A 27,652-nucleotide genomic window follows, 5' to 3' on the forward strand; every position below is an offset into this window, starting at 1 on the left:
TTATCTTTTCAAGCTATTGTTTGTTTATCAATTGAATATATTGATTCGATATTGGATTATCTTTTGTTATGTGAGCCCGTTTATTTTGTGTATTCTATTGAACACAATTTCTTAATTTCTTTCGAAGCTATTGATTCACACGTTTCTGCTACGTCAAGTGATATTAGAGCTTTTGTTATGGTCCACATTTATGGATAGTGAAGGAGAATTCATCATTAAAACTGAATTGGAATTCCAATTTGAGAAGTTTGAAAAAGGTGAACGTCTCAATTGTATTATTTGTAACTTATTGTCGGTATGACATGTTGATCCTTCAACTTGACATAATCTTTTTCAAACTGCATTCAATGTGCAAGGTAAGTTGTGCCAATTGATTATAGATAGTGGAAGTTAAAAAATATATACATAATTTCAAACGATATAGTTGATATACTCAAGCTACCTACTATGCAACACCTTAGATCTTATTCTATTGGTTGAGTGGAAGTTAATACAAGAAAAGTGTGATCTACTAAACTTAAATTTATTTTAGCATTGAGTAATATAAGGATGGGGTTATTTGTGAAATAGTTCCAATGAAAACATGTCACATCTTTTTAGGAAGGCATTGACTTTATGATAATGATGTCTTTTATTGGGGTAAAGTCAATATCTATTCTTTCATGCATAATGATGTCAAAGTGATCCCATACCTTTCCCATGCAAATCCCAAGACTGCTTAATTAGTCAAGGAAGGAAACATGTTTTATTTCTACCAACATCAATGAAGATTTAAAAGAAACAAACCAAGTGTCTGTAATGGTAGTGCAACTTTCCAACCATAACCCTCCTATTTAAGTTCCTCATCAAATGCAGTCCCTCCTTGAGGAATTTTCTCGCGTTTTTCCTTTAGAATTATCTTTTGACTTGGGCCGAATCTTTGATTACTTTTGGAGATTTGAACCACTCATGGGAGCTTGAAAATCACTACCTTAAGCATTAAGGAGATCACAACTTTACACACAAAACCTACATCAACTCTTCATTTGGAATTCTTGGAGCATGCATAGATTCATTGTGTAGAGGCATCAATGCATTTAAAAGTTGATAGAGACAAGGATAGACCAAAACTTTCTCCAAGAATTCAAAATCAACCAAGGAGAACCCTCTACAAGTAAGAGATGTTGGAGGCTTTCATTTAGGCTTTCTCTCTTTCCTCGATGCCACTACCAATTTAAGCTTAAGCCTTAACCTTCCTCTAGTCATTTCCTTCACCTTAACATCATTTGAGAAAAATTCCATCTTTCTCACTTATTGGACTTTTGTTCCCATGCATTAGTCCATTTGGAGCTTCACATCTACTTTTCTTTTGAGTTTTTCTCAATATTTAACTAAATTAACACTAAGTGACAATTACCACTAACCACCATTATCTCTTGTCTCTCTCATACCTTCCTCACCACCACCACACCCTCTATTATATTTATAATCTCTTTTTTTTTTATCTCCTCATAGAGAGACATTAGGAAATCCCTAGAACTTCCCCTTCTCCATATCTGCCATTACTTTCATCTTCATTATCTTTTTCATTTTTCCTATTTATTTGTCTTCCTATACCATACTTGGCTAAACTTTTTGTTAGGGCTTAGGGGGTAGGACCATCCTACTCCTTATTGGGACTTATGGGTTTCTTATCACTACTAGAGCTTCATGTTTGGAGGGAAGTTTTACACATTCTTATTATCTCCTTGTATCTTCTTCATATAATTGGATTTCACTATTTTAATGAGAGATTGAGATATTTCATCTTATTATTTTGTGAGACCAAGTTTGGTTCTTTTTTTATTCTCTATGTTGCGCATGGTTAACACTTAGGATTTGCATTATTGTTCTTCACAAACAAGCACATAATAACTTTTAGTTAAGTTTTAATGTTTAGAAAAATCTCTTGTTCAAAAACCCTAGTTTTGAGTGTTTATTGAGCTTTATGGTTATATCCTTAAAGGGGGAAACAATATGCTAGTTGAATCTTTCCATTTTTGTGATTTGCACTCTCAAAAGAAGTAAGAGGCAGATAATAAAAGGAGAAAAGATGTAATACAATAAAGTCAAAAAAAATTTCGAGATTCAAAGTGAGATTAAATCCCAACCCCTCTTTAAAGGGGAATAAAGAGAGTGAGATCTATCGTTGTGTTATGTATATATATATATATATATATATATATAATATATATATATACTAGAGTTTGCAAATGAATGGTCATCATCTTTTTGGTTAAGGGGAGTAAAAGAGAAAAGACAATAAAGTTGTAGAGGTATTATTTAAAAAGGGGTAAAAGGGTAAATATATATATATATATATATATATATATACTAGAGTTTGCAAATGAATGGTCATCATCTTTTTGGTTAAGGGGAGTAAAAGAGAAAAGACAATAAAGTTGTAGAGCTATTATTTAAAAAGGGGTAAAAGGGTAAAGGCAATAAAATTGGATAATTGAAAAAAGAGAAGAAAATGAAAGAGAATAAAATTAGAGGATGCATTATTGGAATATGGGAGAAGATAAAAAAGATAATGAAGTTGAAGGGGTGTTCTTGGAAAGGAATAAGAGAAAAGGGAATAAAATTGGGGGAAGTAAACCATTATATTTTATTATATAATATAATTTAAGGGAGTAGGACAAAAAATGTACTAAATTTGAAGGGGTATTATTGAAAAATGTGTAGTAGAGAAAAGACAATACAGTTGGGTGGGTATTTTTGAAAAGGGGGTTAGAAGAGGAAAGGAAAAGTAATTGGAAGAGTATTCGTGGAAGATGAAAGAAAATAAAGTTAAAAATGTCCTTAAGATTTGTAGAGAGATTAAATCTTGATCTCTTTTTCTACGAGGATAAAGATAGTGGGGGATCCACAATTGTGTTTTACTCAGAAAAAACACATGATCCCAACTGTGTAAACATATAATCCAACGGGCAATAAAAAAAATTGACTTCTAGTGTGGCAAATTTGTTACTTAAAAATATTATGAATTCACTACTATTTTGTTGAACTTTGTTTAATAATATCTGTGATGGCAAAATTTTACCCTAGCCACCACAGGGAAGGTCATATAATGAAGGTCTGCCGATAAAAAAAAAAGGTGAAGATAATGCATAGAGATTCTAGAAATAAGAATACATATTAGGATCCCATGAAAATCACAAAACAAAACCGAAAGAAAAAATACTTTATGGAATGCAACAAGAATAACGAAATGATAGCTGACACTAAAATCAAGGCCAAGATCATGGATGAGAATCAAGGATAGCAAAATAGTAGGATTCAACAGACATGGGCCCAACCATATGAGGATACAATTCCAACCTAGGAATATACTCTAAATACTTCTTTCTTGAGCTATTGCTTGACTCGAGCATCAGAAGTCTTGCAGGGATGAACAAGTCCAAACTTAAGCTCGAAAAGAACCAGTGGGGGTCAGATAAACCAAAATTTATCTCCACAATATGTAGAAGAATGAAGAATCATTTTATATCCCTTTATATAGGAAATTCAGATAAAAAGACAATTTCTATTGACATCAATTTCTTTTAAACAAATATAGACAAATTCTTATACATCCTGTGACAACATTCTGAATAAATATAATTCAAGTGAAATGTTTACCCTTCTCTACCTTGAAAGAATGGCTACCAGTTATGAAAAGAAACAATTGCAAATTCTGGATGTGCCAATGGAGATCTCACATATTCTGAATTTGCAAGTTGTTCTACCACTACCCTTTATTTAAATATAAAGCCCATCCAAAGAAAGGTTCATGAGGACCTTGAGTTTTTCTTCCTTCAAGCTAGAGTCTTAGGCTTATTTGTATAGTTCTCTTCAAAAAATATATATATTATTGGGGACACTTTCCAATGAAAGTAGTATAATAGATTTTTGGGTATAAGAACAACTCCAATTGGGCTTCAAATCTCTATATTTAGATATAAAGCCATCTGAACCAAACTCCAACTAGACTTCATTGTGAAGATTTCAGCTCTATATCACTGTTCATTTTTTTTTTCCCGAGAGAATTTTTGAAGTCCTTGTCTTTATCACTATTCACCTTTTTAGAATACCTGGTGTATCCTTTACTTTTCATAAATTTTATTTTTACCCTTTTGCTTTCATGTAAACAGTGATTTGAAGTTGGGGCTGGTTAGAGTTCAAAAGTGGTTCAAAGGCTTCAAAATGAAGAAGATTTTAAAGACAAAATTTGAAGCCTCCAAATTGTTCTAAGGGTCTACACTAAGTCCCAAAAAAGATAATGCTCTTAATGCACCCTTTAACTAACAACCATGAATTTGTTGATTTTTTTCTTTACAAAGTGGTGAATTTACTTCTTTATTTGTTTTAAATTTGACCCTACTTGGTACACAACAAATGATTTGCATTATAATCAAATGTGGACATGGATCACCTAAATTCTTATAAAAATTTAACAAATGAATTACGAAAAAGTACAACAAATCATTGGCAAAATCATTCAACTCCAACCTCCGGCTATCAAAATTACAAAATATTCATAATAAATTAAGTAAAGTACATAAATACCCTCAATATTACTTGTTATAGTAAAGAAAAAAATAACAAATTCATGATTATTCATTAGAGTGTGCATCAAGAATAATAAATTTTTAGAAATAATTTTGATGTAAGATTAGAGTGACATCGGAGGCTCTGTGGAATAGGGACGATCTCGAGGAGTTGCAGATCATCCAATCGAGAGAAGGAAGATCTCGAGTTGATCTCAAAAACCACCTCTACATAAATTAATAGGTTGGTTAAAATGACACTACCAACAAGGACACGTGGCAATTTTCTAATCATGCATCTTACACATTAATATATGTGGTGTATTTTCACTTTCTTATTGACACGTGTCAGTTTTCAAACTACTCTCCCGTGATTGTAAGGTAACACTTCAGGGTCAACCATGCACAGATTGCCAACTAAATCAACATAGCCATTGAATTCTAAGCCTTCTTGAGTGAGTTTCATTTGTCACAAGCAATCTATTATAAGTCAGAAAAACTTGTCTCGAATGGCACGTACAATGATTTGAGATAACTTTGTGAATATATGTTAAAGAGTAATGCTGAAGTGACTGGAATCTCATATCACACTTTTTGACATGAAAGTATTAAGAATTACCACAGATACTTTTCATCGAGATACAAATAAAAAAGCATCTATGGCTCATATCCACTTTCACGTCAAGAAGTGCCATATGAGGTTTCAGCTTTTGGTCACCCCAGTACTCTATGTTAAAAGTGAAACACTTTTCTCATTAATATAGTAAGATTTTAAGCCTTATTAACATAGAGTGGTTTTGATCAAATGGATTTCTCGTCAGCAATCCAACAACACACCCAGTAAATTTCATTGAAAAACTCATAAAAATAAAAATAAAAAGAAAAAATTCTTTTGAATTTGATCCAAAGTTTTGAAAATGGACGGCTATCGAACTTCTACTTAATTCCCAAATGTAAAATTAAAATCCAACGGTGAAAAATAACATTTTTTGGAATTCTTTTTTTCAGAGTTTGTAGAACTTTTTCCTCTACAACTTTGAAGCATTGGAACATGATTTTGGATGCCAAAAGGTGAGCCCAAAGACTCTTAGTAAGAGTGAAATCCTTTCTAACTTAGTAAGTCTATTCAGACTCATTAAAATTAGTGAGGTTTTATTTCCACACCGACTTTTACTTAGAGATCCCCAATCCATATATCAATTAAGAATTCACACACATTATGGCTTGCTCTAAGTAAAGGTTGGTGTGAAAATATAATCTCTCTAAAAATATTCATATAAAATATTTATCAATATGCATTAGAGTGACATGCATATGACTTCAACAAAAATCTCTCATCAAAGATACATTTACTTAATTATAAAAATTATAAAAAAAAAGTACTCCTAATAATTTTTTTTTTACAAAAATAGCCCTTATTGGAGTACTTTTGTAAATTTATATACAAGTTATCATAACAATTATTGAAGATATTTTTGTAATTTGAATAATTTCTTTGATAATGTTGAATAAATTAAAATTATGTTCACATTTTATTTTAAGAAGAAATCACTAAAATAAAAATTGCACTATAAAAATCAATCAAGAATAAAAAATGATTTTGTTGGCAATCTTTTAATAACTACCATGCTGTGGTAAATATTCCATCTTAAAACATTTGCATCGCAAATAGCTAGAGTCAAGTTGTAATTTGTTTTTTTCAAGTAGTGAAAGTAAGAACACCCAACGTTAACAATCTATGGAGTATTTTTGTAGGAACCAAAAATATTTGATCTTAAGGATTAGAAAAGATAATATTTTGACCTGATCCAAAACCGATTATCCAAGTACCATGGGTCTGGCCCATACCCAAATCGGTTTGACAAAAAAAGGGTCTAACCCTTCATAATCATAGCACAAGTTGGTTCGGCTGCCAATGGAGCTGACCCCTTGAACCATTCAAACCTTAAGGTGATTCAGCCCCTATTGGAGCTGACTCCTTCAACCATTCAAACCACGAGGTGGTTTGGCCTATAAGAGCCAACCCTTCAACCATTTCAAACTTCTAAGCAAAAGGTGGTTCGGTCTCTATAAGAACCGACCCATTTAACCCCCTTAACCTCAAGATGGTTCGGCCTCTACAAGAGTCGGTCCCTTCAACATTTTTCTATCCCAAGGTGTTTCGGCTTCTATAATAGGCGACCCCTTCATCTATTCACCCACAAGATGGTTCGGCCTCCCTTAGGAGCCAACCCCTTTACTCGCAATTATTAAGTGCCTCGTCCTCATTGGAGCCAACCTCTTCATTCATTATCTCATAAAAGGGTACAGCTTCCTCAAGGAGTAAACTCCCCCCCCCCCCCCCCTCCCCCACACGCTACAACGCCCTAAAGTAATACGATTTCCTCAAGGACTGAACCCTATAATACAATATCTTCACAAGGATCAATCCATTTAGAAAGTCAATATCTTTATTAAATATTATTACATACATCAGAGCTATACCAGTAGTATCAGGGGGGAGAATAATAATATTGGCGGAATAAACCTCAGGACACCGGTGTCTTTTCAAGTGAGATTAATGGAGAAGACGATATAAAAAAAAAAATAGAGTTCAACCGAAGAAGAAGACCGAATAAAGTGGAAGGTCAACAAGAAAATCGAGAATCATAACATCACCATCAATACATATCTTGAGGAGTGGGACATCTGAAAAATCTCCTTCTTTTTTCCCAATTATAGAACTAAACTTTTAATCATGATTTTAAAAGTAGTATGATAGTGAGATGACTTGCCCAAGTAATCTCAATATCCCTAACATGTTACATTGTGAATCATCATTCACATTGATTTGTTTGAGATTTGTTATGACTAATCTAATATTTTGAAAATATTAACTGAGTTTATTAACTAGACTAGGTCAATTAAATTGTGTAATTTTTAATAATTTAAACTTTGACTATCTATATAAAATATGATATTGTCATTATATATTCTAATCATGTTTTTAAATCTTGTTGGAAACTGAGATGACTCGTTTGAGTTGTTTCAGTCTCGTTCAACAATTATACGGATATACACGATATCTCAACATTCACATCATCTCGTGAGATAAACTAGATGATATTTTGAAAATCTCAGCCGAGTCAATCAAGATTTTGTAGATTTTGATTAAATAATTATTTTTTTAGAATTTAAATATTTATTATATAAATAAAACATGCTTTTATGAATAAACATTTTTTAATTTATCTTATTTTATTAAAAAATTATAATTATTTTAATTTACATATATGTAAATCAATCAATATAAATCGAGTTAAATGGATTGTCTTGTCTGAGAAGAGTTGACTTATCTAAGACAACTTGGCCTCATCTATGAACGAGATGAAATGTCAGACTATGTTCTTAATCTATAGGCTTATCGGATTCAAACTAGATATGACTATATCCATATACAAATTTTTTATCCGGATCCTATTAGCTAAAGTCATATTCAAACAATTTTGCTTTCACTAAACCTGTATCCGGATCTGATCCAAATTAATTGCTTCGGGTCGATTAATTCAAACCATTCAAGACTATTTCAATAAAAATCTTTAAAAATAAGGTGACTTGATATCAAGACTCCTCTCCTTTTTTACAGAGAAGCTTTGACCACTATGCCCAACACTTGTTGGTTGAAGAAAGGTGTAACACTTTGAAAAATGATTAAGAGTATAAATATAATATTATACGTATAAATGCATGTTTGGTAAAATATAGTTGATAACATATAAATATAAACTTTATTCTATCATTTTCTACACTTATAATATATTTTTCTTTTTAGGGGTAAAAAGGTAATTTCACCTCACGGTAGTTTAGTAACTTTGAAAACATCATTATGAAAAAGATACTTATCCTTTTACATGAGTTTGATAAACCTTTGAATCTCTAAAATTAAAACTTAATTGAAAAATAAGAATTTCTTTCTATTAGGGATGTAATCGTCATTTTTATTCAAGTAATTTGTATTTTTGGATACCCAATGTCAAAATATCACCTCGGCCAAAAATATAAAATATTCTTAAAATATAATTTTACAAAATATATCAAATTTTCTAAACTAAAATATATTTTTACAAAATATATCAAAGTTTCTAAACTAAAATATATTTTGATCCAAAACTAACATATAGTTTAATCTTATTGGTTAATTATATCAAACTATAAGATATTTTCATATGGCTCAAAAATCAATAATAAATAACCATGATAAGGTAGAGAGTATTTTAACTTAAATGGGTGCAGACTGTATGATCAAGGCCATACTAATTTGTTGGGAACCTAAGCTACTATTGGGGGATGAGAAAACAAAACTTTTGAAGTTTTAAAAACCTAAGAAATCTTTTCAAATTCGCGCTCACCTCACCTCATTCCAGAATAGTTAGAAAAACATCATTATTTGTTAGGAAAATACCATTAGAGAAGTCCTTAGATCTTCTATTTATTAAAGTTGTTTGATTTCGAATGAAACATGAAAGTTCATCTAATGAAGGTCTAAAATATACTTCATATCTAGATCATAATATTAGGTAGGTGCACACTTATACTTTTTCTTGATCTTTTCGTTATAATAGTGTTATCTTGTTTTATTGAAGTTTTTTATGCATATTTTCTTATGTAAGAAAAATTATGTATTTCTTTTTATATATTATTTATAGGAAAAGAATCATGAATGATGAATAGATTATGATAATGAGATTTAGAAAATGATATTATTGCATTGGCATAATAGATTGGTAAAAACCTCGATTGAATAAGAAGCTAAAGTGCCCTAGGGTGAAAGGCCCCAAACATGTTGCAGAAAGCCCCGTGTTATGTGGATATATGACCTAATGCATGCATGCCCCATGTTATGTGAGTGAGACCTTTGCATGACATACTTTATTTATTTAATTAATTTTTATATCCATTACACAGTATAAGATTTACAACATTCTTCATTTACTCAATATGATTATTATTTCGATTAAATCATGGATGAAAATAGTAATATCTATGAATATTTTTCTCACATTGTTTATTCAATTTTTTTTCCAGATACGCATCCTGAGAATGTGTCTTATTCAAATTTCAGAAAATTTCATCTTTACATTTCAATTTTTTCAGTTTTGTTTTATATTGAAATAAATGATGGAAACATTAATAAACATGTGGTGGTTTATTTTATTTTATTTGTGAAATTTGTATGATGAGTTATCTAAGAAGAATGTTAAGTTGATCTTATTAATTTCTTTAAATAATGAATTGAGATTATGTTTATTTGCTATTTATTTATGAGTTTGGAGTAAATCATATATAAATTAAATTTTATTCAATAAAGTATTAATTTTAGAATATTTCACCATTGTGGTTTGATAGAAGTCAAAAATATCTTTTTAAAATGGATAAAATCATTGAAATCGGGTGAGTATTAAATTTTATATGTTTTTTGAAAAAAAAAACTATCGGAATCTGAATTTTTGCTGTCTTTGCAAATAGATTTTATTTCGGCCTATTTTGAAATATCTTTTTTTTTTTATTAATAGTCAAAACACGAAATTTTTAGGTTTATGTGTTAGCTTTGTAACCCCACCAATCGTTTGCGAAAATATTAAGTATGTAGTAGGGGTGTCAATGGGTTGGTTCCGATTTGGTTCCTAAGGAACTTAGAACCATAACCATTAATATTAGATTGGTTCCAATTCTTGTAGGTTCTGGGTCTGATTCCAAAATAAATGGAATCGGAACTGGAATCGCCAAAAATAACGGGTACCCATCAATTTTGGTTATCAAAAATCGAATGAGAAAAAGAGTATTTCAAATCATTATAACAAAAAAATTTCTTTTAAAAATTAACATATTATCAACAAAATTATTAACTTAGTTATAATTTGTTATACTAAAGATAAAAATCAATGATTTTTTTTCAAAAGTAAAAATTTATCTTTGTTAAAAGTAATAAATTTTTAAAAGAATAACTCATTTTAAGTTTCAATCGATAATTTATACAAAAAACTGAAGAATTGTATATAACATGCATTTATTTTGAAATAAAAATACCTTAAATCTTTTATAGTATGGAAATAAATGACAAAATAAATCGGTTTTGGGTACCCACGGTTCGGTTCCATTTTACACCTGACTCTAATCAGTTCCAATAAAAAAAGGTCCGGAACAGGGATTTTCGATTCCGGTTCCGGTAAAATGGGTACCCATTGACACCCCTAGCGTGTAGTCCATAGCGACCATTTCTTTAAAATGTGTTTGTTATGTCCACAATGGGACAACACACATTTGCTAAATTTTTTTTTCATATTTTCTTTATAATTTGTATCTATTGTATTTTTATTAAAATATATTGAGTAGAAAATCTAACATTTTAGCGAATACATCATTTCGAGATGTCTCAATAATTGAATAAAATCATACATTTTGAATTGTCAAAGTTTACTGCGAGAACGAACTATTATAGAATTTTTTTTTTTGTGTTTACCGTGAAATCCCTTTTATCAAAATCATACATATATATTTTTTTTATATCTTAAATAATTTATAATTTTTTGAACTACAATATTCAGATCTACATCCTGACTCATGGGTTATGGGTCGGATCGTAGACTCGAATTTTGGGATGCCACAAAAGGTATCTTAAAAAATATAAAAATATAACTTATAAAAAAATATATCATTTAGATTTAGATGAATATAGAGATGGGTCCGTATCCAACCCGGATCTAACTTAAGTCAAGGGATAACATCCGTATCTGACCCAATTTTTTATTCAGATATATTTGAAGCAACCAAATCCACTAAATTCATATTCGGATCACTCGAATTTCAGATAAACTCCAACCCACTTTAAGCCTTACTAATCTGTAAACACTCAAATTTGAGCGGGCCCTCGACGTAAAATGCCCCAAAAAATCGAAAAAATCGGAATGGGCTCCGAAGCCCAAACTTACAAAATTTCGATTTATTCTGTCATTATTTTTCAATAAACGGTCAAAGGTTACTCACGTGGCCCATGGACCCAACACCTCATCACCCTCCTACATTCTTCAATCCAACCCAATGCAAGTCCAAACCCATCCTTATCCTACCCACTACCCAAGCCCATTCAACCTAAACCCATCCTTATCCTACCCACTACCCAAGCCCATTCAACTCAACCCAACACATTACCCAAGCCCAATTCTCTACCTAAGCCCAACATCACAACCAATCACCCAATATGACACATGTCATCACCCCCTTCCACCTCCCTCATCCAACCAACCAACTCCATTACTTCCTTCCAAAAATTAATTCAACCCATAACTATCCTATCCATTCTCTCAAATCAAACACTTATAACCTATCACCCTCCCCTAATCTACCCCCATCATTCCCTACAAAACCCATATCTACAACCTACACCTACACCCATCCTCTCAAATCAAACACTCATCCTTTCCCATCAACTCATCTCCACCCTTCATTTTCACCCACTTTGACATATGTCATCATCTCCCTCACCCTCCCAAAATATCATCAACCACCCTCTTAAATCCTCCATTCTCTTAAACCAAACACCATTTAATCATAACCACCAATTAATTACCCCCTTTAAACAATCTCATCCTCTCAACCACTCTCATCAATTCTCCTCCATCTAACACTCAACCCAAATGAGTTGAAAGATCCAACTCATTTGGGTTGTAAATAACTCATTTAACCCCCTTCCCTAAATACCCTCCAACCTCCATCAAATTACACCCACTTCTCTCTCAAACTCATAACCATTCTATCCCTTTTCTTCATTTCACCCAACTTTACCCCTAAAATAACCCTCTAACTTCTATAAAAACTTCACCATTCTCAACTCTCAATCCCTAATGAAAAATCCCACATCCAAGCCTCAAAAAGATAAAAAAGAAATCACTCTCTTAACCTTTCTCTCTTAACCCACTCTACTACCTCTACCCTCAACTCATCTCACAACTCTCAACTCTCAACCTCCTCTCAAACAAATCAAGCAAAGAAAAAGAAGTCAAGGAAAGTCAAAGGAAGTCAAGGAAGGTCAAGGTGGGTTTGACAAAAGGAACACCCCCCTCAACTCCCCTCTTCTACTCTCCCTTTCTCTACACATTTGCACACACTACCATGGTCTAAATCACAAAAGGGCCCCTTCTTCATAAGGGTGCCCTCAATGATTTGAACCGATATCGAAAGTCCCTCATGCTTGAGGACATACATCGAATTATTTTCCGATTTTTCTTTTCTTTTTATTTAAAAAAAAAAACGAATCCGAGGTTACCACATTATGTGGATGGAGTAGGGTGCCTAACACCTTCCCTACTCCATAAATGGACCCCCTTACCTTTGAATCAAAGGTTGGACTATGCACCTTATCCTACGAGAGTCATCAAAAAATGTCAAAATGACATATTTTTTCAAAAATACAAATTCGGGTGACCATTCACACCTATTTCCGAAAATGAATGGTGGCGACTCCAAAACACCCCAAAGTGGAGGGATGTTTTAAAATATTGAAAATCCCATATCCACAGCTTGGCGACTCCACTGGGGAGTACATACTAGTGGGTCCGACCCTCTTCCTTGATTCGGTCATTTCAAAAAAAAAAAAAAATGTTTGTTTTCTTTTTGTGTTGTTTCTTTTGGTTTATCTACTAACGCGTTTGCCTTGTTTCTTTTTTAATTTTCACAAGTTTCATATGGGAATGGTTGTAATGTTTATTTACATATACCTTTTGCTTTATTTTTATTTTTGGACAAAGGTTGTAAGGATGGATACATTTCAAAAAATGCATGCACATGCACATGCGATTCACCCCCTATGCATAAGCCACCCCCTCCTCTTTAAATTTCTAACCCCGGATGCCGGTACTCTCAAGCCCCCGAGATCGCTATTTTGAGTGGCTGGGAGGAGAACATCCACCCCATTCACCAACCTAAGACATGTACATTGCGGTGTACATCGAGGTTTGAAGAATGGGTAGCCGAAAAACCACCTACAAACCGCATGCATCGAAGCGTGATTAATAGACAAAGGACACTAAGGCTTACAAAACCAATTCCGTATCCATCCCATGTTCATATGTGATGTATTTTTTTTAAGCCCACGAAGGCAAGTTGTATAGATTTTAGGATTTTTATTTTGTTCTCGTTTATATGTCCCCCTAGGTAAAAGGGGGAAATCTGTTTTTTTTTTATGTTATGATGTGCATCATAAATAAAAAAAAAAGTGACATTTTTGTGGCCCAAGCCAAAAAACAGAGGCTATGTGCCTCAAAACCCAGAAATTTTGGGTTAAAATGGGATGAGGACCAAAAACAGAGGAAATTTGGAGAGCTAGAAAAGGTTCTGGTCCGTGCTTGAAGCACGGACTCAAGAAATATTGTTAAGTCCGTGCCTAGAAAACGGACTGGGCAAAATTTCTTAGGTCCGTGCATGAAGCACGGACCAGTGCAAAAAAAAAAAAAAAAAAAAAAAATTCAAAGTTCTGGTCCGTATTTGAAGCACGGACCAGCCAAAAAATGTTAGGTCTGTACTTGAAAAACGGACCAAAAAAAAAAAAAATTTGATGTTCTGGTCCGTATTTGAAGCACAGACCAGCCAAAAAGTGTTAGGTCCGTACTTGAAAAACGGACCCAAAAAAAAAAAAAAAAAAATTGTTTTGTTCATTTTGTTCCTTATGTCAGTCCTGACAACTTTCCTTCTTGGAGTTTTTTTTATTTCGAGTTTTAAAGCTCAAAAATGATTAAATGAATCACTTTTTTGTAAAACTCAGGGCCTGCCACTCATAATCGATCCCGCTCCAAACGGATTTTGCCCAACGTGGCTCACTATCGATCTCGGTCATAATCAAACTTGTCCTTCATGGAGTATTCACTTCAAAATGGGTCAACGACCCAGATCCATTCAATTTGGGTCCACGACCCAGAACCAGATCCATTCCAACTGGGTCCACGACCCAGATCCATGTCAACTGGGCACGACCCAGATTCTCTTCAACCGGGTCCACGACCCAGATCCAATCAAACTGGGTCCATGACCCAGATCCATGTCAAACTGGGTCTACGACCCAGATCCGATCAAACTGGGTCCACGACCCAAATCCATGTCAAACTGGGTCCACAACCCAGATCCATTTCGTTTGGGTCTACGACCCAGATCCACTCCAACTGGGCCACAACCAGATCCATTTCAGCTGGGCACGACCCAGATCCACTTCATCTGGGTCCACGACCTAGATCCATGTCAACTGGGCACGACCCAGATCCAATCAAACTGGGTTCACGACCCAGATCCATTTCAATTAGTTCCGACCCAGATCCATATCCATTCAAACTGGGTCCACGAACCGGACCCACCTCAACTGGGCACGACCCAGATCCTCTTCAACCGGGTCCACGACCCAGATCCATTCAAATTGGGTCCACGACCCAGATCCATTTCAACTGGGTCTCCGACCCAAACCCATTTCAATTGGGTCCATAACCTAGACCCACCTCAATTGGATCCATGACCCATATCCATTTCAAATCGGGTCCACGACCCATATCGAATCAAGTCCACGATCCATCTATGATCTAACAAAGATAACAACCGATCAATCAATTCAAATGCATGCAACTTTCTCAAAAAAAAAAAAAAAAAAATATATATATATATATATATATAAATAAATAAATAAATAAATAAAAGAATAAAGAGATTTCAAAAAGCACTAATTGCAGTCCTTGATCAAAGTCGGTGCCTAGAAAGATCTTACCCTGTTGATACGAGGGGGATAGACTACGTCTATTCAGGGAATAAGGTGATTTAAGAGTGCCATTGTGCGCCGCCTCTTCCTTGGAGATCGACCTGGCCGACAATGATTTCAGAGTATTGAATTGGATGCTACCAAAAACATGGGTTATTCCAATTCAATTTATCTCAAGAGTCACTTTTTCAAAATATTTTCTGACTCCGTGTCGATGCCAGCTCCGTGCTGATGAAATCTCCTTTTTCAAAATGTTTTACCGACTCCGTGTCGATGCCAGCTCCGTGCTGATGTAATTTATTTTCAAAATGTTCTACCGACTCCGTGTCGATGCCAGCTCCGTGCTGATGTAATTTATTTTTTCAAAATGTTCTCCCGACTCCGTGTCGATGCCAGTTCCGTGCTGATGTAATTTCTTTTCAAAATACTTTACCGACTCCGTGTCGATGCCAGCTCCGTGCTGAGGTAATTTCTTTTAAAATGTTTTACCGACTCCGTGTCGATGCCAGCTCCGTGCTGATGTAATTTCTTTTAAAAATGTTTTACCGACTCTGTGTCGATGCCAGCTCTGTGCTGATGTAATTTCTTTTTCAAAATGCTTTATCGACTCCGTGTCGATGCCAGCTCCGTGCTGATGTAATTTCTTTTCAAAATGTTTTACCGACTCCGTGTCGATGCCAGCTCCTTGCTGATGTAATTTTTTTTAAAAATGTTTTACCGACTCCGTGTCGATGCCAGCTCCGTGCTGATGTAATTTATTTTTTAAAATATTTTACCGACTCCGTATCGATGCCAGCTCCGTGCTGATGTAATTTCTGTTAAAATGCTTTACCGACTCCGTGTCGATGCCAGCTCCGTGCTGATGTAACTTTCAAAATACTTTATCGACTCTGGTTCTGATTCAATTTTGATTAAGAGATGTAAATGCACATCATTTTTAACAAATGCCCCTGACACTCTTTTTTCTCTACTACCCATAGTAAAAAAAAAAAAAAACACTTTCTGATTTGATTGCCTTGTGACATTCAAAATCATGATTGATGCAATGGAGTTGTAGAGGACAAAATTATATGAACTTTAAAAAAAATTATTTTTCATTTGTTGAATTTTATTTTTAAATTTTGGTGCTTAGTGGCTGTCCAATTTCAACATCTTGGATCAAACTCAAAAAATAATATTTTTTTAATTTTTTTTTTTAATATGAATATTTTCATGAAATCTAAAAGGTCGTGTTCGTGGATTGTCAATGTGATAATTAATATGGGCTAGCAACCTTTTTTAAGATTTAAAATCTAAAAAAATAAATATGTGAGCAATGGGTAAGAGAGAAAACGTTTATTAGGTTATGAGCCAACACGTCATAAGGTGTTTGGGGCATTGGGCAGAAAGTCCATTTAACATTTCTCTTCGGTTAAATAGACACCCATTGACACCCCTAACCATTAGTTATAAGAAAAATAATAACTATTTAAATAAAAAATATATTAATAAATAGAAAAATATTCAGCACTTCATATTTGCCCTATGTGTTTTGTCCTACATGGGTTAGAAGTTTTGGAATGAGCTAATTTTTGATGATGATGACTTCTATGTGAGAAGAGCATCCTCATAAAATATCAGTCCATTCTGAAACTTCTAGAATTGTGTTTTGTCCATTTTTTGTAAATCATTTTTTATGGAATTAGAAATTTCGGACTAGACTGACTTTTGGTGCGGATGATCTGGGTTAGAAGTTTTGGAATGGGCTGATTTTTAGTGAGGATGATCTCTAACCTATCTAAGACAGAATACAACCACGTAGGATAAATAGTAGGATGCCGAACATGCCCTAATAAAGAATAACAAATCAAGAAACCATGCCATTAAGTCTTAATTAATCTCTTGAATCTCAAATAGAAAAACAATCGAGATTATATTTTAAAAAAAAAATGCAACAAAATCTAAAAATTTATACAAATCCACAAAATTCTATCTTAGCTGAAGAAATCTTGTACACCTTTACCAGCAAAGATTCGATCAGAGAGTTCAGCCAAGACAGCATTTACAGTGAGCAAAACTATACTGGAACCCGCAATTACCCCCAAAACTACTCCCGTGGTCCCCACAACCTTACTGAATGCAGGCCATTCGATCTGTCTGATCTCCTCTGCAACTCCGCTCCATAGATCTGTCTTATCGCCCATATCTCTCTCTTTTATCTTCGCCTTCATCATCGCTTCTTTGATCTCTGAACCTAATTCAGAACTAGTTTCTAGGGTTTTTTGTGTATCAGATTCTTCTTCGCTATTAGGGTTGATGAGATTTTCTTCCTGTCCTTCTTCAATGGCGTTTATGAGGTGTTGACTTCTTCCCTTTCTTCTGGATCTGTATTGGTCCAAGTTAAGAAAAAGAGGTGTTGTTTGACTGACACTTGTCGGTTTGTGTTGTATTGGAAGGTTTCGGTGACCGGCACGTGTTTGGGATGGAGCGATGGGTAGGAATCGCACGGAGGAGAGTGTAGCGGTAACGGCCATTTCTGTGTCTGTGAACGTTTGGTTGGTACTATGGGTTTTTTTTCTTTGAGGATGAGGATGATAGGGTTTCGGCAGAAATTATTGAAAATACCCTTTACTTTAGGGTAGTTTAGATATACCCCTCCAAGTTTTAGGGAATATTTGAAAGGACCTTCTATGTTTTTAAAATGATGACATGCCCCTCTTAAGTTTTGTCTTCTCTTATAGATTAACTAGAGTTCACCCCTACCTACGACACGGGCAACCTCTCTCGGGTTAAAGGGTAAAAGTGAAAAAAAAAAAAAATTTACAGTAGTATTATAATAATGAAAAAAATGATGATAATTTTGGCTACGGGCCCACCCTATAGACCAATTATAAATTGAATGGTTTTGATTTGCAAAGTTGCTAAATGTGTGCATTGTGTTAATCTTTTTGCAAAAGTAAAAGTAAAATCAATTTTTCAAAAAATTAGTTTGAATGAAATTTCTTTTGATGGTAGTCGGAAGTGTTGATCTCAAGACCTCTTTTTTACTTTATCTCCTTATTGCAATGTGTTTTTTTGCTTTATCTCTTTTGGTGTAGTTGGTTATTTAAAACCAATCTTATTTTAGTTTCACATCAGAAAATAACAAGTGTGAGTATCTCATCATAAGTAATGTTGAGTAATACTCTTGTTAAAAGAGTCTCTCAAAAATGCCACATGCACGCCTAGCCAAGTTGGGTCAGGCACGGGTGCAGACGGCTAGGCCATGGGCCCAATTTGGCTATTCGAGGCCAGGGCTGTGGATTGTGGCCAATTCCAATATCTTTTTGCTAAAACTTTCTTTTAACTATTTTATCTAACTCATTTTCCTTTTCTCTTTTCTTTGACTTATTCTTTTTTTTTTATCACATATCTTTCGTGAGTTTAACGGATCTCACTCGTGTCATTGTTTTGCTACTCGTTGAGGTAGTCTTTCGGAGTTAGTAGGTAAGTGGTTAAGAGAGAACATAGCTCTTATGTTTTCTAATCTCTATTTAAGCTAGGTTTGTATAGGGTTTTTCAACACAACAAAAATCCACTCCCTACTTCTGATTGCTTTTGTTCTATTATTTGGTCTGTCAATTGAGTACATTTGAGAGTTCTGGCATCTCCATTATTGTGTTTATAATCGAAGATCTACCCATTGAATCCTAAGAGGAAAGTCGAGCAATCCTGAAGCACTCAAACGGGGTAATTATTTCCTTTAGATCAACGTGCACACCACATGCCTTGGGGTATTATTACATTTATGTTTCTGTTTTGGATATTCTCTACAAGATCAACATACTTGCAGCTTGTTATTGTTATATTGAATATATTTCTGCAGACTCTTCAAATCTGGGTCAGTTTATTATTTTTCTGGTTTGGTTAATCAATTAGACTACCTTTGATTAATTCGAATTAATTGTTTCCTTGTTCGGTATTCTAACAATCTAAAGGAAATAATTTTACTATGGTAACGATTAACCATTCTCAAACGCTATCAATCTAAGATGTTGTTTTATTTGACTACTCTTCATTTTGCCGATATACTTCATCATGATTATGTTCTTGTCCTAAAACATGAGCATGAAGTTGCTAGATCTGAAATGATTGCTAGATGGAATCATAGTAACTTCTTATGGAGGAACTATATTTTGAATGACTTAAATCCCTCACTTTATGATGTTAATGTTCACTACAAGACTGCTAAGGAACTATGGGATACATTAAAGAAAAAAGTACATAATTGAGGATGTCAGATTTAAAAAGTTTGTTCTAGGAAGATTTTTCGATTTTTTAATGGAAGGTGGGAAATCTGTCATATCCCAAGTTGAAGAACTACAACTTATTATTCATGAAATTCTAATAGATGGATAAAAAATCTGTGAAGGGTTTCAAGTTGTTTCTATCATTGAGAAACTACTTCCATCTTGGAAGAACTTTAAAACTAGCCTAAAACACAAGAAATAGGAGATGACCTTAGAAAATCTTACTGTCAGGCTTCTCATAGAAGAAGATAATAGGAATAATGAGATGAAAGGTAAAACCTCACATTTTAGATCTAAGGCAAATCTCATTGAAGGGAAGTTCAAAAAATTTTAGAAACCCTTGACTGATTTAAAAAAAGAAATCATTTGGCAAATTTAAGAAAACCAAGACGACTTTCAAGAAGCCAAAAGGTAACTACTTTGTATACGGGAAGCCTAGGCATTTAGCTTCATTCTGTAGAGATAAAAAGGGGCAGGACAAGTTTAAGGGAAAACAACCTCAAGCACAGGTTCATATGGCCGAAGATGGCAATTTTTCTACTGTTGTAACTGAGGTGACCGTTGCCAATGACATGAGGGACTAATGGGTAGACACAGGAGCTATCAAGCATATTTGTGCAAACATAAATATTTTTTCTTCCTACGAAATCATGGGAGAAGGTGAACAGTTGTACTTGGGTAACTAGTCAGCCTCTAAGGTGGTAGGAAAAGGGACTGTTACACTGAAGTTCACTTCTGGGAATTTTCTCATGCTTAAGGACATTCTACACATTCCAAACATTTGAAAGGACTTGGTTTCAGGATCTCTCCTCAGCAAGAAAGGTTTCAAATTAGTCTATGAGACAGACAAATTTGTGTTGTTTAAATGTGGGTCCTTTATAGGAAAGGGGAATTTGAATAATGGGCTATCTAATTGAATGTAATCATTGAGAATTTTAATAAAGCATATTCATCTTTTGCTTATATTATTGATTCTTAAGATGTTTGTTATGGTAGACTAGGTCATGTTATTAAATCTTTGTTAACTAAATTGTTGAACTTAGGTTTGATTTCTAAAATCTTTGAATTAAAGTACCAGAAATGTGAAATACGTGTAGAATCGAAATTTGCCAAGAAACCTTTTCAAAGTAGTAATAATTTCACAGATCCTAAGTTTAATCTATAGTGATCTAGGTGATTTATAAGGATTTGAAACTAGAGGAGAAAACAAATACTATGTAACCTTTATCAATGATTTCTCTAGATTTTTCTCAATGTATCTTTTAAAACGCAAAGATGAGGCCTTAGAGAAATTTATAGTATTAAAAGTAGAAGTAGAAAAACAATTAAATAAGAAGATAAAAATCTTAAGGTCAGATAGAAATGGAGAATATGATTGTGGAATTTTTGAAAAAATTTGTCAAGATAATGGAATAATTCATCAAGTTACAATTCCTTATTCACCTCAATCTAATGGCATAACAGAAAGGAAAAATAGGACCTTAAAAAGTATGGTCAATGCACTTTTAATTAGTTCAAGGTTACCCATGAGCATGTGGGGGGAAGCACTGCTTTTGCCATGCTATATTTTAAACATGATTCCTTTTAAAGATTCAAATAAAACTCCTTATGAGTTGTGGAAAAAGAGAATTCCCTCTTTTAAGTATCTGAAAATGTGGAGGTGTTTAGCTAAGGTATCCATACATGCTCCTAAAAGGACTAAACTAGGCCATAAAACTATAAACTGTGTTTTCATAGGTTATGGTCATAACTGCTTTCAGATTCTTAGTAATTAAGTCTAAAAATAATTTGATTGAGAAGAATAACATACTTGAGTCAAGATATGCAAATTTTTTGAAAACATCTTTCCTCTAAAAGATAAGACTATAGTGAAAGATAACCTTAGGGTTTTAACTGAAGATGATAAATGTTACTCTGACGAAGGTGTTATCAAACCTATAAGGAGTAAACGACCTAGAATAGCTTCTAGTTTTGAACCATATTTTTTTTTATCTTAATAGAAAAAGATCCTCAATCTTTTAGTGAGATAATGACCTTCTCTGATATGTTTTTCTAGAAGGAAGCTGCTAACAATGAAATTGAATCAATTTTAAGTAATAGAACTTGGGAACTAGTAGATTTGCCTCATGGTTACAAACCTATAGGATGTAAATGAATTTTTAGAAAGAAACTAAAATCCGATGGCACAATATATAAGTTTGAAACTAAACTTATAGCCAAATGTTATCGTCAAAAGGAGGGTATTGATTTTTTTGATACCTATTCATCAGTACTAGAATCACTTCAATAAGATTGTTAATAGCCATAATTGCAATTTATAACCTCGAAATACATCAAATGGAAAACTAGAAGAAAAAATTTATATGGGTCAACCTAAAGAATTTGTGGTTCAATGTTTGGAATCTAAAGTGTGTAGGGTTTAAGAGGTCACTTTAGAGCCTCAAGCAAGCTCCCAAACAATGGCATGAAAATTTTGATAATGTGTTAACCTCTAATGGTTATAAAATTAATGAAGCGGATAAATGTTTATATAGCAAATTTAATAATGAATCGGGAGTTATTATTTGTTTATACGTAGATGACATGCTAACATTTAAAACAAATTTAGATGCAATAAACCGCACTAAAAAATTCTTACAAAAGAACTTTGAAATGAAATATTTGGATAATGCAGATGTTATCTTAGGTATTAAGATTATCAAAGATCTAGAGAGGATAATCTTGTTACAATCTCATTACATAGAGAAAGTGTTGAAAAAATTTGTTCAATTCAAATATGATCCAATTAGGGCTCCTTTTGATCCTAACAGTAACTCAAGGAAAAATAGTGGTGTAAGTATATCTCAATTAGATTACTGTAGAGTAATAGGTAGTCTCATGTACATCATGAACTGCATTAGACCAGACATTGCTTCTGCAGTGGTAAGGTTTAGTAGATATACAAGTAATCCTAATAAAAAGTATTGGACAACTCTAATTAGAATTCTAAGGTATTTGAATATACCTTAGATTTTGGGATTGGCTATGGTAAATACCCTGTTGTACAAGAAAGGTATAGTGATGCAAATTGGATTTCGAACTCTAATGAGTCCAAGTCTACTAGTGGATAGATGTTGGAGAAGTAGTAGTGTCTTGGAAATCCACCAAAAAAACCTACATTGTTTGATCCACTATGAAATCAAAATATTTAGCTTTAGACAAAGCTGAAGAGGAAGCAAAGTGGCAAGACATTTTTTAATGGATATATATACCATTGTGGCCAAAGCCTGTAACTGCAATTTCTATCCATTGTGATAGCCAAGTGACTATATTAAGAGCTCAGAATAATCCTTATAATGGAAAGTCTCTACACATTCGTCGTAGACATAACATTGTGTGACAGTGGTTAAGAGATGGAATCATTACAATTGATTTTGCAAAATCGAAGGAGAATTTAGAAAACTCATTAACAAAAAGAACTATGTAGAGAGTTAGTCCATAAAACGTTGAGGGGGATGGGTTTTAAGCTGATTGAAAAATAAAATATCCCCAATGATAGATACTCAACCTATATGATTGGAGATCCCAAGAACTAGGTTCAGTGGAATACAAGTTGTTCAGTGGATTGAAGTGGTACTACAATTTCCATCCCTATGACTCAGCAGTACGCATGTATCTTTGAAAGCGTGAGTTTTTTTAACTTTTAATGCTTTTTATAGCTAGATATCTAGTGGGGTGTTTGATACATGGCATTTTCGATAAAAACACCTATATGAGCATGGAAGTGCGGTTGTTTTCTATGAGAATTGTTGGGTTAATTTTCTAGAACGCATATGAAAAAACCTGAGATTGCTCATTGTTTTAATGAGCGCAATCGAAGAACTCTATAATACTTAGGAAGAGTTGTGTGTGTGCTACATTTCTAGGTTTAGATTAAAAGTTAGACAATTCAAGATAATTCACTAGACAATCCAATGAATCTACACAAGTAAAAGTTCCAGTCCTAAAGACACATTTGCCTTTCACACCTTTTCCATTGTACTCCAATGGCATGTCTTATTTCATTCATGTGAAGAATTGTTAACCTTTTTGTAAAAATCAAATCACTTTTTCAAAAAGTTAGTTTGAATGAAATTTCTTTTTGTAACTTTTGAGAAGAAAAAATAATTATTCTACTTAAAAAATAATAATGAACAAATACATAGATTTATAGCAAAACAGTAATACCAATTCTGGAACTAATTTTGCTATAAAAAATGAACAACTAATTACAGTAAAAAAGAGAAAATTGTCTAACTAAGATTTAAAATTTGAAATACTAATTTCAAAAAATAAATATCCTAACCACTTCCTAAAATTTCGACACCCCCCTCAAGCTGGTGCATAGATATCAATCATGTCCAACTTGTTAACAAGAAGTTCAAAGTTAGGTCTAAACAATCATTTGGTAAGGATATCGGCTATTTGTTGCGTTGTTGGAACAAAGGACATACAAATAGCTCCATTGTCAATTTTTTCCTTCATAAAGTGTCTATCAATCTCCACATGCTTTGTACGATCATGTTGCACTGGATTTTGTGCAATGCTGATGACGACCTTGTTGTCGCAATACCTTCAATTCTTCTAGTACCTTCTTTAGACATAACATCTCACAAACCCCACGAATCATAGCACGAAATTCTGCTTCAACATTGCTTCTTGTAACCACGTTTTATTTTTTAATCCTCCACGTGACTAAGTTACCCTATACATATGTGTAGTACCCTGACGTAGATCTTTTGTCAATAATTGAACCTGCTCAATCTGCATCAGTGTAGGCATCAATGCTTTGTTGTATAGTCTTCTGAAAGAGTAAGTCTTTACCTGGTGTACCTTTCAAATATCTCAGGATTCGATAAGCTGCTTCAAGATGTTTCTCATGGGGTGAGTGCATAAACTGACTTACTAGACTCATGAAAAATGCAATATCTGGCCGTGTACATGACAAGTAAATCAGTTTCCCTATCAATTTCTAAAACCGAGATGTATATACAAGATTTTCCCTATCAATTTCTAAAACCGAGATGTATATACAAGATCCTATTCTTTGTTATCTCTAAGTTTCTGATTGGGATCAATTGGGGTGTCTGCTGGTCTACAGCCACTCATTCTGGTCTTCCAAAGTAGATCAAGAACATACTTCCATTGTGAAACAACAATTCCCTTCCTCAATCAAGTTCTCTCCATCCCGAGAAAGTATCGTAGAGACCCCAAATCCTTGATCTCAAACTCTGATGCAAGAGACTTCTTCAATCGGTTCATCTTAAGCAAATCATCCCTAGTGAGGATTATGTAATCTACATAAACGATTAACATAACTATCTTTCCATCCTACGAGTGTCTTACAAACATGATGTGATTAGCCTGTCCCTGAGTATACTCTTGACTTTTAACAAACTGAGAAAACCTCTCAAACCAGGCCCTTGGTGACTGTTTTAACCCATATAAGGATTTCTTCAGTCTGCATACCTTCGAACCAAATTTCCCATCGAATCCCAGGGATGCATCCATATATACCTCTTCCTCTAAGTCTCCATTAAGGAAAATATTTTTCACATGTAATTGCTACATGGGCCAATCAAGATTTGCTATAAATGACAGGAGAACTCTCATAGTATTTAACTTTGTTAAAGGTGAAAAAGTTTCTAGGTAGTCAATGCCATAGGTCTGAGTATTCCCTTAGCAACCAACTTAACTTTATATCTTTCAAGTGATCCATCTGACCTGTTTTTAATTGTAAACACTCATTTACACCCCACAATTGTCTTTCCTCAAGACAAGTCCACCATCTCCAATGTCATATTTTTCTCAAGAGCCTTCATCTCCTAAAAAACAACCTCCTTCCATTCAGGAACCTTTAGAGCATCCTACACATTTTTAGGAATCTTCATGCTAGACACTTTTGAGGAAAAAACACGGAAATTGGGTGAGAGATTTTCATATGACACATAGTTGGACAATAGATGTTTGGTACATGACCTTACACCTTTTCGGACATCAATAGGAATATTGGAATTAATTGACTCACTAGAGTCAAACCTAGGATTAGTACCTAAAGTAGATAAGACTAATTGTGTAAGCTCAAGAAAGCATTACCTGGAGAATTTGTGGACTCATGGCGGTGTGGGAGATTAGCCGACTCTTCTCCTTGAGTTGTAATCCCTCCCAAGTGGACAATATCAAAGGGTATTATCCCTGTGTTCTTGGTGCTTATTTTCTTCATGTTTGATTCATTAGATTTATGACTTTCATGTGATGGCATTAAGGATGGGCCTGGATTTTCATTATTTAAAGAACCTAATTTACAAAAATCTGGTATAATAATGTTTGGGTTCTCAACTTCGGCTAAGGGTGCAGGTGACTGGTCAACTTCGACTATGGGTGCAAGGGAATGATTAATTGACACATCTTCGGGTTGGAAATATACATCCGAATCTTCATTTTTTTCTCCCCCCCCCCCTGAAGATGAGTATTAAAAAATGAATTTTGTTTCAAAAAAGTTACATCCATGGTGACAAATAATTTTTTAGTAACCGGGTCAAAACATTTGTATTCCTTTTGATTAGAGGCATATCCAATAAAAACACATTTTCGAGCTCGGGGTTCAAGTTTTCCTAGGTTATGATCATGAATGTAAACAAAAAAATGCACCCAAATATCTTTGGAGGCAAATTTGATGAGAACCTATTATTAGGATAAAACTTATGGAAAAAATCCAATGGAGTTTCAAAGTTTAAAACCTTACTAGGCCTTTAGTTTATAAGATAGGTTGCAGTGAGAATAGCCTCGTCCCAAATATATTTAGGTACTTTAGTTGTAAAAAGCACTGCCTGAGCGACTTCTAATAGGTGTTTGTTTTTCCTTTCAGTGATTCTATTTTTTTGAGGAGTATCATTGCAAGAGCTTTGATGAACAATCCATGTTTCTAAGAAAAAATTCCCCAAAACTTTGTTAAAGTACTCATTGCCATTATCACTCATAAATATTTGAATTGTTTTACGAAATTGATTTTGCACCATGGTGTAAAAAAATTTAACCCAATTTACATCAGATTTTTCCCTCATTAAATAAACCCAAGTTAACCGTGTATGATCATCAATAAATGTGACAAACCATATTTTTTCAAAATTTGTAGACACCCAACAAGGTCCCTAAACATCACTATGGATCATTGTAAATGGCTCAGACACTTTGTAAGGTTAGGGAGAAAAAGAATTACGATGGTGTTTAGCAAGCTGACAAATCTTACATTAAAAAAAAGATGGACTTCTATTTATGAAAAGAGCAAAAACAAATACTTTAAATATTGAGAACCTGGATGGGCTAATCTATAATGCCATAACATTATTTCATTATCTCTGGAATCAGAAACAGAATTAAAACAAGTACTAATGGTTAATCTACTCCAGTTGGGTCCATCTTAAAAAAAAATAGAGTCCAACACACTTCCTAGCACTGCCAAGCATCCTCCCCAAACTCAAATCCTGAAACTCACAAAATGATGGAAAAAAATTAACATGACATTTGTGATCAAGGGTAATTTTACTAATAGATAATAAATTACAACAAAAGTTTGGAACATGAAGAACATTATGAAGAATTAAGAAAGAAAAGAGTTGAATAGATCTGGTTCCAACTATTGCAGAAAGGGAACCATCTGTAATTTTGACATTTTTATTGCATGCACAAGGACTATAAGAGGAAAAAAAATCGATGATCCAAGGATTTACAGAATTTGGGAAGACATTAAGGAAGGCTGAAATAAAAGAGTTACCTTTCTAAGCTAAAGAGCAAAAATGAATTATAGATGATTTTGGAGATTGAAACAGTTTGTATAGATGCTCTAATTGCTCCTTTGTGAACATGAATATTTCTGAATTGTCTTGATGCTGTTGAGAATACTCAGTTGCAACCTAGAATGCACGTCTTTCTCTACTATTCTTTTTTCTTCTAGTTTAGTGGTTTACCGTGAAGTTTCTAGCAGGTATCTTTCGTGTGCCATGACTTTTTACAATGTTTGCACCACAGCTTCTTCCTTTTGTCAC

General features: G+C 33.7%; 1 protein-coding gene across 1 annotated transcript; it reads right to left on the reverse strand.

Moving 5' to 3' along the window:
• Positions 1–17,167: 17,167 nt before the first annotated feature.
• Positions 17,168–17,894, reverse strand: SECE1 (secE/sec61-gamma protein transport protein). The gene has a single exon (XM_086456756.1). The coding sequence runs from the start codon at positions 17,832–17,834 to the stop codon at positions 17,295–17,297; it is 540 nt and encodes a 179-aa protein (XP_086312882.1). The 5' UTR covers positions 17,835–17,894; the 3' UTR covers positions 17,168–17,294.
• Between the last annotated feature and the right edge of the window lie 9,758 nt (positions 17,895–27,652).

Source organism: Akebia trifoliata, chromosome 10, assembly GCF_017979445.1.
Source record: "Akebia trifoliata isolate Shusen 1 chromosome 10, ASM1797944v1, whole genome shotgun sequence".
NCBI classification, from domain to species: Eukaryota; Viridiplantae; Streptophyta; class Magnoliopsida; order Ranunculales; family Lardizabalaceae; genus Akebia; species Akebia trifoliata.

Bases quoted from the DNA above. Each gene is read 5' to 3' on its own strand.
- SECE1 (XM_086456756.1), bottom strand. From the start codon at position 17,834: ATGGCCGTTACCGCTACACTCTCCTCCGTGCGATTCCTACCCATCGCT.